Source organism: Camelus dromedarius, chromosome 13, assembly GCF_036321535.1.
Source record: "Camelus dromedarius isolate mCamDro1 chromosome 13, mCamDro1.pat, whole genome shotgun sequence".
In the NCBI taxonomy this organism is placed as follows: Eukaryota; Metazoa; Chordata; class Mammalia; order Artiodactyla; family Camelidae; genus Camelus; species Camelus dromedarius.
Window position 1 is genome coordinate 69901448 of NC_087448.1, and position 14789 is coordinate 69916236.

General features: G+C 39.9%; 1 protein-coding gene across 5 annotated transcripts in view; it reads left to right on the top strand.

The window, feature by feature from the left end:
• The window catches only part of ZDHHC20 (zinc finger DHHC-type palmitoyltransferase 20), a 53345-nt gene that overhangs the window by 18714 nt on the left and 19842 nt on the right, over positions 1-14789 (top strand). For all 5 annotated transcript variants that reach the window (XR_010383714.1, XR_004141047.2, XM_031465726.2 and 2 more), the window contains 5 exons: positions 2746-2849; positions 7966-8086; positions 10563-10632; positions 11743-11775; positions 12351-12471. Coding sequence is in view for 3 of the 5 variants with exons in the window: in XM_031465726.2 (XP_031321586.2) it covers positions 2746-2849; positions 7966-8086; positions 10563-10632; positions 11743-11775; positions 12351-12471 (449 nt within the window). In the remaining 2 variants the exon portion in view is untranslated. The remainder of the gene's footprint in view (positions 1-2745; positions 2850-7965; positions 8087-10562; positions 10633-11742; positions 11776-12350; positions 12472-14789) is intronic.

Here is a 14789-nt window from a genome sequence, read left to right on the forward strand (position 1 = left end):
TATTTATAGGTTCAGATTTTTTTCAGCTTTGATTGAATTTGCTCAGTTATGGTTTTACTGTAAGTATTACTTCTAACCAACAGTTTATAGCGTGTCATGTGTGATTATTAGCAATCACACTAATTTGGACTTACTGGAAAACAATATTTCCTGTTACTCTTTACATTATAAGTTGATAATTATCTGTCAAGTGCTCACTATGTATTGCAGGCAATATACTAAGAGACTTTTCTTTCTTTAAAGGTTAAAATTTTTTAAGGCAAAAACCATTTTGTTTTTGTATGGTGAGCAGAAATATTCTAAAAATACATTAAATGTTTAAAAATATTTTAAGAGTTTATTGTTTTATATTCTAGCCTTAGTTATAAGTAACTAAATGATTAGGAAGTTTAAAGTAACCTCAAGGTTGCCATTTATCTCAAAACTGTACAGTGGTATGTAGATGAGAATTGACGAACTTGATGGAATATAGGGGCCAGGCAGTGTAAGTGAAGTGAGCCAGGTAACACTGCAGATAACACTGCAGGCTTGATAAGTGGCCTCAGTGTTGGTGTAAACACAGGAAACTGAGCTCTAGTGTGTTTTTCCAAAGGAAGGACAAATGAAGGAATGAATCTGAATCTATTGGTTAGACCACGGGTTCAACCTGAAGGGAGCTGAAATGATTCAGGGAAATCAGAATTTTCAGTGAGGATGACAGTCGATTTTGGTGAAAGTGAAAATGGAAAGTAGGTGTGGTTAGCACTTTATCTTGGCATCAGATGTTATCTTTGAAGTAGGATGTGACCACCAAGATGATCATTAAAAGAGTGGAGGGAAATAATTTTAGGTACGACATAGTGAAAAGGACTTTGGATTTTTATCAAGCAGATACGGGTTTGAATTTTGGCTTTTTATCATTTAGTAATTCGGCCACACTGGGCAAGATATTAAACTCTCTGAGCCTTCATTTTTACATTTGTAAACTGAAAGAATAGCTATGAGATGATTGTGAGGGTTAGAAATAAGGTATACGTTTCATGTCTTCAAGCAGGTCTTCAGTAGGTGGAAGTAGTGATTTGAGTTGCTGTTGTTAAGTGTGGTTACTAGGGAGTTCCAGAGTTTTAGAATGCATCCATTAGTCATGTAGATGGAGCTCTTTCCCAAGAATGTCACCGCCAAGGGAAGGAGGACACTGAGCAACAAGTTATACACGGGCCTTTGGGATGGATTGGAAGCAAGAGAGACTGGAGGCAAACACACCAGTTGGCTTTTGCAATAACCAAATAAGACAAGTAACAACTGTGAACCATTGCACTAGCAGCAAGAAGAATGAGGAGGCTTTACTTTGAAAGAGATTTTGGTAGCTCGAAGTTGAAGTCCATACATTCTGCTGATTAGCAGTGTGGTGGAGGAGCCATTGAGCCCTGGCGTCCTGCGTCGGTCACCTGTGTGTGACTCAGGGTTCTGTTCTGTTAGACCAGGCGTGGACCAGTATAATTGCAAAAGAAAATGCTGGGGTCCAACAAGTTGTCGATTTTTATTGTTATTTAAGAACTTTTTAAAACCAGAAACATAAGGGAAAATAACCTCAGACCAAAGGAAGGTTAGTACTTCAGACTGAATACATGTTTTATAAAAACTACATTGACTTAATGTTTCTTATTTCATTCAGACCAGTGAAAATTCTTATCCGTCCGTAAACTTAGGTTAACACTGAAACAGGGGGTACACAAAAAGAACCAAATTTCAAGAAGAAGAAATTAATATGCTTGATGGCAGTAATAGCAGCCAGCATTTGTTGAGGGTTTTTTGTGTGCCAGACACTGTTCTAAGTGTTTGCATTTGTTAGCTCATCAACATTAAGTAGCTGACATTAATGAAAGCACATTAAGTGCTTTCACTGAAGTCTGAGCAAATTATTTGGGGAGTACAGTATGAAGGGGTAATGAATTCTGAAAGTAATGGAGAAGGCTTTGTGGAAAAAAGAATATTTGATCTGAACTTTAAAAATCAGTAGAATCTCAGAAGCTTCTATACTTGTCTGTGCTTTGTTTCTTCAGTGCATTTGTGGTGCTGCATTCCAAGCTGAAGAAGACTTTAATCACTTGGTAGATAGTCCTTGCTTCTCAATGGAAACCAGTCCCAGTTCTTATAGACAGAAAAACCACAGAACACAGCAGGCTTTCAGTTATATAGTGAGTTAATATTTGGAGATACAGGTGTTGGAATGTTACACTAATCCACTTAGGAAACAGTTACAACAGAAATTCAAAGTAGCTAAAATTTTTTCATTACCCTGTATTGAAAAGGACAGTGAAATTTAGGATACCTTTTCTGAACAATCCAAGAATTGAGTTATTTATTTTCAGTGTTTAGTTCCTTGGATTTAATGTTCATAGTGATGGAATCTGTCTTAAATAATGTCTAAATCATTTAAAATCTAACTTTTGGGACGTGGTTTTGAAGGAGGTGTTTGAACCTAAATCTGCAGCAACTTAATAAAATCAAATCTCATCTCAGACTACAGTTGTTAATTATAAACCAGGAGGATAACCCTTAAATGCAGGAGTAGTCTGTTTCTTCATATCTGTGATTTATGCCATGGAGATAAAGGAGTGTATAGCTGAGTTTTTTAGTATGTTTTAATTAAATTTTTTATTGGGTTAATAAGCCTCCTGACCCTGAATATTGTGTTTTAATATGTAATGCTTTTTCCTGTTTTCACCTGGATTCAATGAAATGTTGTTTGTTTTTATTTACCAGGAAAGGCCGTTGTTTACCTTGTGGCTTTCCATCTGTTCTTTGTTATGTTTGTGTGGTCCTATTGGATGACAATTTTCACATCTCCCGCTTCCCCCTCCAAAGAGGTAAATTTAATGTTGGTAAATTACCAAATGCTTTCACTAATTATGGAATTATTTTCCCTGTGTTATCTTTGTTAAAACTTTATTGTATAATGCATCTGTTTGTTTCTGTTCATAAATTTCTTGGCAGCTGCATTGTGAATGTGAGTCATCAGCCGGTTCTCAGGTACAGCCCCTGACCTAGTGCAGTAAAAGCTCCACGGTGGTGCTAAGGCTTGGCTGCACTGGTATTTTTCTGCCATGCTACATTTTCTTAAAGACGTACTTTATCACTGGAGTGAAAAATCTTAAGGGACAGAATTGATAGGAAAGTAGAGTTTCTTTTTAGAAACCCTCTTAACATTTATATTTTCTCAGGCCTGAACAGATACGCTGCAACTAAAGTGTTTTGATTGTGGGAAACAAATTGGACTGTTGCTTATGTCACCTAGTGTGGCTAGTGTTTTTTCTGACTCAGGGTTCCACTTGGAAGTAACGTGCAATCACGTTTACGTGGAGCACGTTTGAGGCCAGTATGTCGCTCTTGCCTTGATGTCGCCGACCTGCAGTTTGCTGTGGCCAGATGGTTGAGGCCGTACTCCAGAGCCAGGGTCATCTGAGCTTGCTGTTCTGCTCTGACACATATGAATCACAGCCTCTGTTTGCTATTTGGAAACTGGAGCTGACAGGAGTGCCCGTCTCTGTAGGATGTTGTGAGGATTAAGTGAGGTTCATGTAAAGCTTTTTTAATGTACGACCTGGAATGTGGTTGGCATTCAGATACTGGATGACAATAATAATATGATTATTTCCTTTCATATTAAATTCATCAAAATCCATTAAAAGTTATAGGCGTATGTTTAAAAATTATCAACTTCCCTTCAGCTTCTTATAGAAGAACATATATGCAGAAAAGTTTACATACCATAAATATACACTTGATGAATTTTCACGAACAAAACACATGAGTGACCAGCATCCCGTCCGAGAAGCAGAATATGGCCGGCGTCCCGTGAGCCTCCTCGTGCTCCCTGCAGCCCCTGCTCGTGCGACACCGCCCTGCCCGCTGACCGCGGCGCCCGGCCGGCCTGGCTCTGGGCTCCCTGTGGGTGGGGTCGCCCAGGATGTGTGCTTGCGTGTGCTGGCAGCCTCGGAGGTGCGATTCGCCCTTGCTGTGGGCCACTCGCTCTCGTTCTGTGTGGCACTCAGTTGTGGTGTGGAACACGGTTTATTTATGAGTCCGCTGTCGGTGGGCTCGGGCCTTTGGGCAGCTTCAGTTTCAGGTGCTGCTGATCGGCCTGCTGCGAACCTTCCCGCGCGTGGACACACACGCTGGTCTCCTGGGCGGCCTGCGGGGCGCTGCGTGCAGGCTTGGCGGTGTGGGCAGTGCCCGGCTGTCGTGTGCCCGTTGTTCCCACTGGGTGCTTTTGTTTTAAGGGATGATCAAGCCATAATCACACTTAGTGCTTCTTCAAATATATTCTTCAAACATTTGGTAATAATTAGTCAACCCTTAAAGTTAGGTTACAAACTGCCATCCGTATCTTAATCTCTAAGTAGAAAAGGACCAATTTTATTTAATCAATTCCTAGTAGTGATGGCTTATGGAAACATAGTGTGTGTAAAAGTAAATGGTTATTTTTACAGGAAATAAAAAAGAAAGAAAGAAAAACAGTTGGTAATACTTTTGAGAAGCAGTATCGCATAGAGGTTAACCCTCAGACCGGCTCCAGACTGCCTGGGTTCAGCTCGTCCCTGTGCTTAACTGGCTGCGTGGCACTGGAGACTTACCTTAGCTGTCTGTGCTCAGTCCTCCCCGTGAGACGAGGGCGGTAGTAGCATGTCCCTCGTGGGCTCGCTGTAGGGGTTAAATAAACTGATAACACGTGTGTCTGATTAATAGTGTTTGTAGTGCTATGTGATTAGTGCTATAAGTAAAGTGCTTTAAAAGTGCCTAGCACATACTAAGTGCCCTATGTTATTTTTTCTTCGGTTATTTTTGCAATACTGCACCCGTTTAGCATTTGGCCCAGGGCTTAAGCCTTTCCATCCCCTCCATCCTTCACGCCTCTGTCCCTGTCGGTGCAGCTGACTGCCCCGCTGTGGCAGTTCTGCTGCCCCATCCTGGGCCCCCTCGTCCAGTGTTGCAGCTTCCTGTTTCCTTGTTCGCATCACTGTGTGAAACTGTCGGGTGCTTGAGGGCAGAGCTCACTTCTGTCGTGTTCTCCACCGTGGCCCTCGCCCACTCATCACGTAGTGGGTGTTGAGTGGGTCCTGGCTAGATTCGTGATTAAATCATGAAGGGCCAGCTGAGCTGGGCTGTGGTGACCACCAAGCACAGGAACTGAAGATTCTCCGTCAGCTCCGGGGGCTGCCTGAGGTCGCTCTTTACAGGAAACCTCACAGCTGGGAGGTGGCACTTAGGACTCAGGAAAGGGCCCCGTCAGCCCAGAGGCTTGAGCAACACGTGGGGGTTGGCCCTAGGGAGTCAGTAGGATCTAAAAAGCAAAAACTATACCTTTTTAGGGAAGCTAAGTTATAAATCCAGGCATTTCGCAGCCCCCCCCCCCCCATTACTTCAGTCAGCAATTATTTACTGATTTTCAGACTGGTAGGCACTGGCACTGAAAACAGCCAGGCAGATACGGTCTTTACATTTAATTTATTTACTTACTTTTTAGGGAGAGACATTTTAAAGGGAGAGACGTGATAAGTAAACACATAAAATAGTATAAATTGTGATAAATTTAGAAAAAGAACATGATAGGGTAGAGCGTAACAGTAAAAACTGTTAGGAAAAAAGCTACTTAAGATACTCTGATCAGGGAAGTCTCTGAAGTGGTATTTAAGCTGAGACCTTTGTATATGTGTCTTCCACCAAAGTACAAGCTTTCTGAAGGAAGAATCTTTGTTGCTTATTGCTGTATCTTCCTTGCTGATGCTCAGACCTCGTACATAGTAGACTGCTGAATACTTGAGTGAGTGAGTAGGGAGGGGAAGCAACGTATGAAAAGCTGGTGGGCGCCTTCCATCACTGAGTGTCATGTCATCTCTCTGAAAGGAGACACGGGCCCATCGCTTCTCTGGCCACCCAGCAGAGGTTGCCAGGGGGCTGCAAGACACAAATCTTGTCCATTTGCATGATGTGGAGACCCTTTGCAAGCTGCAGTCTTAGTGACTTCATCTCCATTGCTTCTTCCTGGAACTCTATGTTCAAGTAATGTGTTCCCCTGAATATCCTATTTTCATATCTTTGTGCTTTCCATATGCACAAAAGTTTCTTTTGCCAAAATTCCCTTTCCCACTTTGTCCTCCTGGAAGATTCCTGTTTATCTTTCCCAGCCCAGTTTAGGTACCACTTCTTTCAGGAAACTTCCATTGACAGTCCCCATCCTTCCCAGGGGAGCTTTAATCATACGGTGTAAAGAATTGGTGATTTGTAATTTGTAATTCTTTGTTTACATGATTAGCATTTGTACTGGAATACACTATAGGAGTGTATTTTTGAAGGCAAAGGCTGTATTTTTATTCTCTTTGGATCCCTGGTACCTGGGACAGTGTCAGGGTCTTAATTGGTGTTTAACATATATTTAAATTGAACCATCTAAACACTGAATGTAAGATAATGGCATTTCATAGTTTGAATTCTGTTCAGTAGTATTCAATGACAAATAGTCTTATAGGAATAATTTCAAAAATTAATTCATTTTAAGTTTTGTTTTATTTCTCATCTGAAATCCTGGTGTTGTTTGAGATTTTCATTTGGTTTAAGCTTTTCATAATTTATAACCTTAGTTCTTAAGGAAAAGTAATGATTTTGAGGCCTGGCTAGAAACAGTTCAGCCAGGCCTCAAAATATGTTCAGATTTTACAGGGAAACTGTAAAATTTGATTAGCACATCTCTTATCCAAATATGTATTTAACAGCATAATATATGATTTTTATTCTCTGCCATGAATGTTTCAGAGATGCATTATATCAGGGAAGAATTTTCTAGCAAGTTAGAGTTCTCTTAAAAGAGAATGGGCCACCTTGCAAAGTAAGAAAGTACTCCTGTACCTGGAAGTGTTCCGGCTTGCCTGGGAGTTTAGATAAATGACCTCTAGTCTCAACTTGAAGATTTTGTGAATTTTTTCTGACTTCTTTCTGTCCTGTTCATCTGTCTGTGTTCCTTCTTGTCCCTGATAAGTAATTTGGGGATTTCTTGTCTCACCAGCCTTTGGCCGTGGGAGCCAGGCGAGGTAATCTAGTCTGAAAGCACTCATCTGCATCCTGGGCCGTCGTGTTTTGGTCAGGTTAGAGAACGTGTATTTCACATCAGCAGTTTAGAGGGAAACATGCTAGCCTAGAACTCAGGAGGCTTGTATTTTTGTATCAGCTCTGCCAGTAATTATACATTCTTGGAAAATTCCCTGAACTGCTTGGAATCACAGTTTCCTCGCCCCAGCACTCTTAATACCGCAGCCTGCTCTCGCCCCACGTGTCCCAGGAAAGGCTGCATTGACAGGCTCTGCAGTTACTGGTGTGAGGCAACGGGAGGATGGGAGGTTTGGTATTTGAATTAGCAGCTAGACCCAGATACTCAAAGTTTAAAAGATGAAATTCCAGCCATGACTCCTTAGGGCTTTTCAAGCAAAGCCCTTCCAATGAATAAAAATTGAGGAACTGTGGTGTTATAATATGACCCATCAAGAGCAAGCAGATAGTAGGACCCCATGCCTGTGACTTAGCCTGTTACCCAAAGCCAGTGAATCTTTGGACATCCTTCCAAAAATTAAAGATCTCTTAACACTAACTTTCAAACACCAGAATTTTTAACCAGCAGAAAATATATACTAAGCCCTTTTTGATGGAGAAAGTTAATTTTCTCTGGAAAAAACAAAGATGTAAAAATATTTAGTTCTTATATTTTGCCATCATTAGTATAGAGGGCATTTTTTTTTTAATCTATCACAGGTATGTAGTTTTGTTTAAAAGTGCTTGGATTTAGCCTCTTAAAGAAATTTGAAGACAGGTTTTGCTTTCATCAAAGAAAATATTTTTGTTTTTTTTCTGTTCTGGATTAAACTTTGCTTTTCTGAGCATGATAGTTAATAATATGGGGTTAAAAATAATTAATAGTTATTTCTCCTTTTATAGTTCTACTTGTCCAATTCTGAAAAGGAACGTTATGAGAAGGAATTCAGCCAAGAAAGACAACAAGAAATTTTGAGAAGAGCAGCAAGGGACTTACCTATCTATACCACGTCGGCTTCAAGGAGTAAGAATAACAAACCTTAAGCTTTCCTTTCCAAAGAATTTTAAAAATATGGTCATTTCTGCCAAGATATATTTGCAGGATTTGAGTATTAAGTGGATATTGTGATTATAAGTAACATTTGCAGGAACAAGATTTTCCTGTGTTCTGTGTCTTCTGTGGTATTTCAGAGATAGATGTATACATTTTTCAGTATAGATTTTTTAAAGGGGCTGACTTTAGTATGAATCTCTTTTCTCTGCATGTTCTTTTTTTTCCCAGCTCAACCTTCATGGCTAAAATGTTTGTTATTTTTGGTAAACTGTTTGGAAATTCTGGTTTGAATTTGAATATTGTGTGTCATCACTGAGTAATTTTTTTTAAAATCAAGAGTGTGCTAGCTTAGAATGTGGAGAAATAAAAGACACAAAGGGGAAGAAACTTGTTCAGGGTCGTAAAGCTAATTCTGAGAGCCAGAGATTTGAACTCAGGTTTCTCATTCCGAAGCCGTGGGTGTTTCTACTGTCCTGCTGCCTCCACTGCCGTGTGTGACTGAAAAGCAGCTTCCTTTTCCCAGAGGTGGAGCCTTATGACAGGGGTGAATGTGTGAGTGGCCAGACTGGATGTTCGAGTACAGGAAATTGCTTTAAATTGTGTATTATATGCCTCGTTAATTCGTTCAGATCCCAGTAGATGGTAATAGCTGGCAGTTATTCTAATCTGAGTTCTTCACACACATGAACTCATTCAAACTTCACAGCTGCCTATGGAGGGAGAGACTGTTGTCTCCATTCTGCAGATGAGGAAACTGAGACACAGAGGTTAAGTACCTTGTTCCAGGCCATACAGATAGTATGTGAAAAAACAGGGCTTTTGAGTAGGTGCTCTGGCTCTGCACCCCACTGTGCCTCTCAGCTCCAAGGGGAAATAAAGGAACTTTCCCTTTCTATAATTATGTACATATTCTGACTAAGGAAACTTAAAATTTGTGCAAGATTTTAGGAGGGGATATTTGACCAACGTTTTAGTTTTTCATGCATTTAATATTGGCATACCTTGGAGATACTGTGTGTTCAGTTCCAGGTCACCGCAGTAAAGCGAATGTCCCAGTGAAGCGAGTCACATGAGCTGGTTGGTTTCCCAGCTCACATGGAACATGACTTCTCTTTTCTTACCCATTACCCGTAGGCAGGATGTAGCCATCACTTGTGACTCATTTCCAGTGAATGCAGTTGTGACTCACTGTCCCTCAGTCCTCGTGCTCAGTTCACAGGAGTGGACTAGGGGGGAGGGGTGGGCTCACACGCCAGGGGGTCTGAAGTCTCTTCCGCAGAGAGCAGTTAGAGGCCAGGCAGGTGCCCCGGTGGGAGTCCTCCACACTGCAGAGGTCGGGAGGGCTTCTGCGTTAAAGAAAGACCCATGGTAACGTGTCTTGTTGCCAAGTTTACTTTGGAGGCCATCATGTGGAAGAAGGTTAGCACCTCACTGTAATTTTATTATTCTCTATTCATCCAAAATAGTAGCTTTAAAGAATTTATTGATTTGTGAAGTCTTGGGACATTTCCCTCAGGAATCTCAAAGATCTGCTTTTAAATTTCACTCATTTAAATTTCAAAAACCAAATAAATAAATAAATTTCAAAAGCCAAAACCTCAGGTTCTGAACTTTACAGATTCAGGTGGAGCTCTCGCTCCAGTGGACTTTGTACTCTCCACTTTTTTTCTGTCAGTACTTGAGCTGAGTGGGGAAAGGAAGCCTTCTCTGAGCCGACTTCCTCTTATTCTCTGACCTCTCTCCTGCCTGTTTTTCAGTCTTCCTTGAACTAACTAAGCACAGCCCCACCTCAAGTCCTGTTCTCTCTGCCAGATTCCTTTCTCCCCAGATATCTATGTGGTTCACTAACTTCTTCCTTCAATTTTGGTTTGCTTAAACGTCTCTAAAATGACAGTACACCTGCTCCCCTTCCCTGCTGCAGTTTCCCATCAGCACCTCTCACTCACATACTGCTCTTGTTATCTTACTTATTACGCGCCCTTTCCCACTGGGATGTAGGTTTCATGAAGGCAGCGACCGATGCCTGAGCAGTGTCTGTACCCTAGTAGGTGCCCACTGTGTTTTGAATGAATGAACACATAAACTGCATATATTAGAATTCAGTGGGAAGAATTTCGGAGTTTTTTTCAATGCTGTGTTCTCAGTTTTGCTATTCAGTCTGAGTTCTGCCGCTCAGTTACGTGTTTGACCTCGCACCAGTCACTGGTTTCCTTCGATCTGCTTTTTCATCTGAATGTTGCCAGACCAATTTCATTTCTGAGATTCCCTTCTGTCTCTTGATGTTATGATTTCAGAAACTCTCCAGTGCATTTTGGTATTATTTTACAATTATTAGTCGTCAGTTTCCCAGCGTTGTTTATAAGAAATGAAAGTAACTTTTACGGTCAAATTAATTAAACTCTAAATGTGCATCCTTCAACAACTTCCTTTTAATTCTTTAATGTAGCCATCAGATATTGTGAGAGATGTCAGTTGATCAAACCCGACCGTGCTCATCACTGCTCAGCATGTGACATGTAAGTGTTACTGACGCATTTGCTTCCACTTAACGCAGCACTGGAAGTGGTGATGGGAGAACAGAAGGGGGAGGAAGCTCCCCAGCACTGCATCCTCTCCCATTGTTTGCTCTGTGTACAGAGCTAACGTAATGATGTGTATAAGCTAGAACACACTTTGAAGGACTCTTCAATAGTAGTCCCTGTGCCAGTTGTTAGAATTTTCTCTAAGCGTGTGTACTTCCTGTGCTTAATGCTCAGGACAATATTGATGAGCAAGTAACATCCCTTGAGAAAGGTAATTTAATTTCCTGGATCAAAAAGGCCATAATGACAGTTTTCTTGTTTTTTATTATTCATTTTAATATTAAAACCTAAAAAACCCACAAAAATATTGCTTTCAATTACCGCCTGTGACATTGTTTCCAGAAAAGTTAGAAAGATTTTATCCCTTATGCTCTTGTAAGAAGGTAGTCTGTTAAAGGAAGGGCCCCTGTGTGGAAATCCCAGTTAGTCCCAAACTGCAGTTGGACAAGCCTGACCTTCTAGGTGTCAGTTTGCTTATTTGTTACACTGTTTGAGAAGATCTGTGGTCTGACTTTATACACATACAGGTTACATGTACTGGTGGGGACGCACATTTGGGGATTTTTTTTTCTGATTATAAAAGTACCGTAGTTCCTATCCACGGGATAGAATTTGATAAAATACGTGGGAAAAATAACCACCTGCGAGCCTGATAACATTCTAGCAATATTTGCATGTGAAGGTTTATTTTTATGACTCACACATGTTTAAAATAACTCTTTTGATCTTTCTCGGCTTATTTTGTGAGCTAGACCTATCTTGTGTACCAAGTGCTATATGCACCATATCTGTGTTAAAATGCTATTGGATGTGGTCCAAGGGAGCTGGCTATGCTCAGCTGAGTTCCCAGCATGAAAAGTCAGTACCTCCTATCTACAAAAGTGTTTGTGTAAATACCAGAAATTTTCTCTAACCTAATGTTTTCTAGGTTGGTTTTTCTAAGATGTATTGCTAAAGGGAAATTTTTAAGTCAAAAAAAAAATAAAATTATCAGAAATTAGGAATTTTTCTACATGGATTTTCTTATGCTTATTTGTTTCTTAGATGTGTTCTTAAGATGGATCATCACTGTCCTTGGTACGTATGAAAAATAGAGGAAGTGACATGGGGGTGGAGAGGTGGGAAGGAGAGAACTTAGAGGATTTACGTCAGCGTTCCTCAGTCTGGTTGGCAGTTTAGTCATAGGTATCAAGATTGATCTACTTTCTTATTTCTGTTACATGTTTTTCCTTTAAAAATATATTCTGATGTTATTAACCCAAATAACTGTATATTAATAATTAACATTAAAATTCCAGATTTCTTACAGAATTTATTAAAAACTCACATCTATAATTAAGACACTGCTCCCTACTTCCTAAATGGCCCATTTCCAAGTCACAATGATTTTAAGTTTTTGATCTGTCTTACTTGTTATTATTGTGGTTGAAAAAAGTAAAATTTACCATCTTTACCATTTCTAAGCACACAGTTCAGTTGTGTTAAGTAGGTTCACACTGTTGAGCAACCAGTCTCCAGAACTTTTTCATGTTGCAAAACTGAAACTCTGTATCCATTAAACCATTCCCACCAGTTTCTAGCAAACACCATTCTAGTTTTTGTTTCTGTGAATTTGTCTTATTTTTACAATGTGACTTTCTTTATTCTTCTAGGGTGAATAACTGTGTGGGATTTTCTAATTACAAATTCTTCCTGCTGTTTTTACTATACTCTCTATTATATTGCCTTTTCGTGGCTGCAACAGTTTTACAGTACTTTATAAAATTTTGGACGGTAAGTCTTGTTTCTATCTTAAAATATATATTTAAGACTTTTTAAGATGCCATATTCATAAAGGATTCTTTCTTTGTTTAAGTGGATATACTTTATTTTAATTCTACTAGTTAGAATTCATAATGGCTCAGAGGACAGACGGGGTTGAAATTTACCTTCTTATATACATGTTTATTTGTAAGTAAATGAATGTTAAACAGGATATAGTGAGCTTTTTTCAGTAATTCAAACTGTTTTCAGTCGCAGTCTAACAGTTGGCTATCGATTTAGAGAAGTAATTACTTTTATTTGAGTTGATGAGACTTACACGGTTTTACAGTAAAAGTGAAATCCCCAGCCCCATGGAACCACTAACCTGTTTCCTGTCTATAGATATTAATCCTTTTTCTGTTGTGAGTTACAAATGTTTTTCCACAATTTTGGTTTATGTCTGATAACTGTTTTCTTTTCTTCTTATTGAATCAAAATTTTATCTTTTTGAAGCATTACTTTTTATTTATGATCTCTGGCTTTAGTCTGTTCACTGTAGGTTTATACACATATTCACTGAGGTTTTCTTCTAGTATTTTTATTGTGCTTTTCCCCCCACATTTAAATGTTTCATTTTGAAAGGGGGATTATTGTGCTGAAAAACTACTTTTGTATTTATTCTTCCTAAAAACCCTATGAAGGTATTTTAAAATGCAAGTTTTATTATAATTCAGGTGTGGTGAAGCCAACAGATGAGGAGATGATCACCACTGAGAAGATAGTTTGTAACTCACAGTTTGCAAGGGAGGGGTCATGCCACATCAGGCAGGGCCACCCAGGGACGCTGCAGAGCCTTTACTGTGGCGTCTGTGCGGAAGGCGGGTGCGGCAGGGTGAGTGCGCCTAGGGCTATCTAGTTGAAATCATCTGGTGGTCTCTGGGGTGATTAGGGCAGGGCTGTATGACTCCCTGGAGCGTGAGAGCCAGACAAAGGAGGTGACTTGAGTGTGGGCTCTGGGCTCTGGATCAGCTGTTTGTATGCCGAGAGGTGCATTCCTTGTTATCTCTGTAAGAATCCACAGCCCTGGGAGAGGCACTCTCCCCAGTCAGCAAGGCTCCAGATGCCCGAGCATCAAGAACACAGGAAAGAAGAAAATACCGGTAATGCAGAAGGAACTATTATTATTCCAGTTTTCAGAGTTGGAAGCTGAGGTGGGAGAAGTTAGGAAGCTACTCCAGGTCTCATTCTTAATAGCAGAGGAAGCCAGAATTTTACCTTCGATCTGTGTGTTTCAACATTCAGGTACTTTCTCCCTTGACTTGCTACTCATAGTTGTAAGTGGGAAGAATATAATTAAAGCCCTGAGTCATTGAGCACAGTCATTTTCCCAGGAAATGTAATACATTTCAGATGGGTTTTCATTAAACATCAGTAGATTTTTAACCTTGTGTGTTTCAGACCAGGCTGTGCGAGCACCTGCGCTTCTGTGCGTGTTAGGAATGAGCAGTTGTGTGTGGTATCAGCCCAGGACATTCTGGCCTCTGTTGCCCCCTAGCTGGGCAGCTTGGTTCAGTTTGCAGCCTATACAACCATATTCAGTGGCCCTATTTAAATGAAGATGATTCAGTGCCAGATGAGTGAAGTCCAAGTTACAGAATTTCACATTTCTTTATCAGAACTTTTGCAGTGTTTGCATGTAATGATTTATTAATTAAATAATAAATATTTTTAAATTTAAATAATAAATTTTTTATACTTTTTACGATTCACCATGAGTAAAGAAAGACTAATAAACTTAAATCTACCTTTTTCTTCATTCATTCAACAATTACTATGTGCCAGGCAATATTCTAGGCACTTGGGATATAACAATGAACAGAACAGACAAAGAGTCCTGTCTTCATAGAACTTACTGTTGAGAAGGGGGAAACAAATAATAAACATAATGAATAAGTAAGTTGTATTATATATTAGAAAGTAAACGCTATGGGAAAAAAGTAGAGCAGGTTAAGGAATTTTACACGTGTGTGTGGGGATGATAGGGACAGGTTACGGTACTAAAGAGAGTGGCATGGACCTCAGAAGGTAAGATTTGAGCAAGACTTGAAGGTGGAAATCTGAGAGAGTACTTATGCACCTAACAAAGGAGCACCTAAATATATAAAGCAAATATTAACAGAAGTAAAGGGAGAAATAGACAGTAAGAGAGTAATGGTAAGGGTCTAATATCCCGCTTTCATCAGTGGGTGGGTCATCCAGACAGAAATTCAGTAAAGAAACAGACTTAAATGACACTTTTGTCCAGATGGACTTAACAGATATACAGAACACTCCATCCAAAAGCAGCA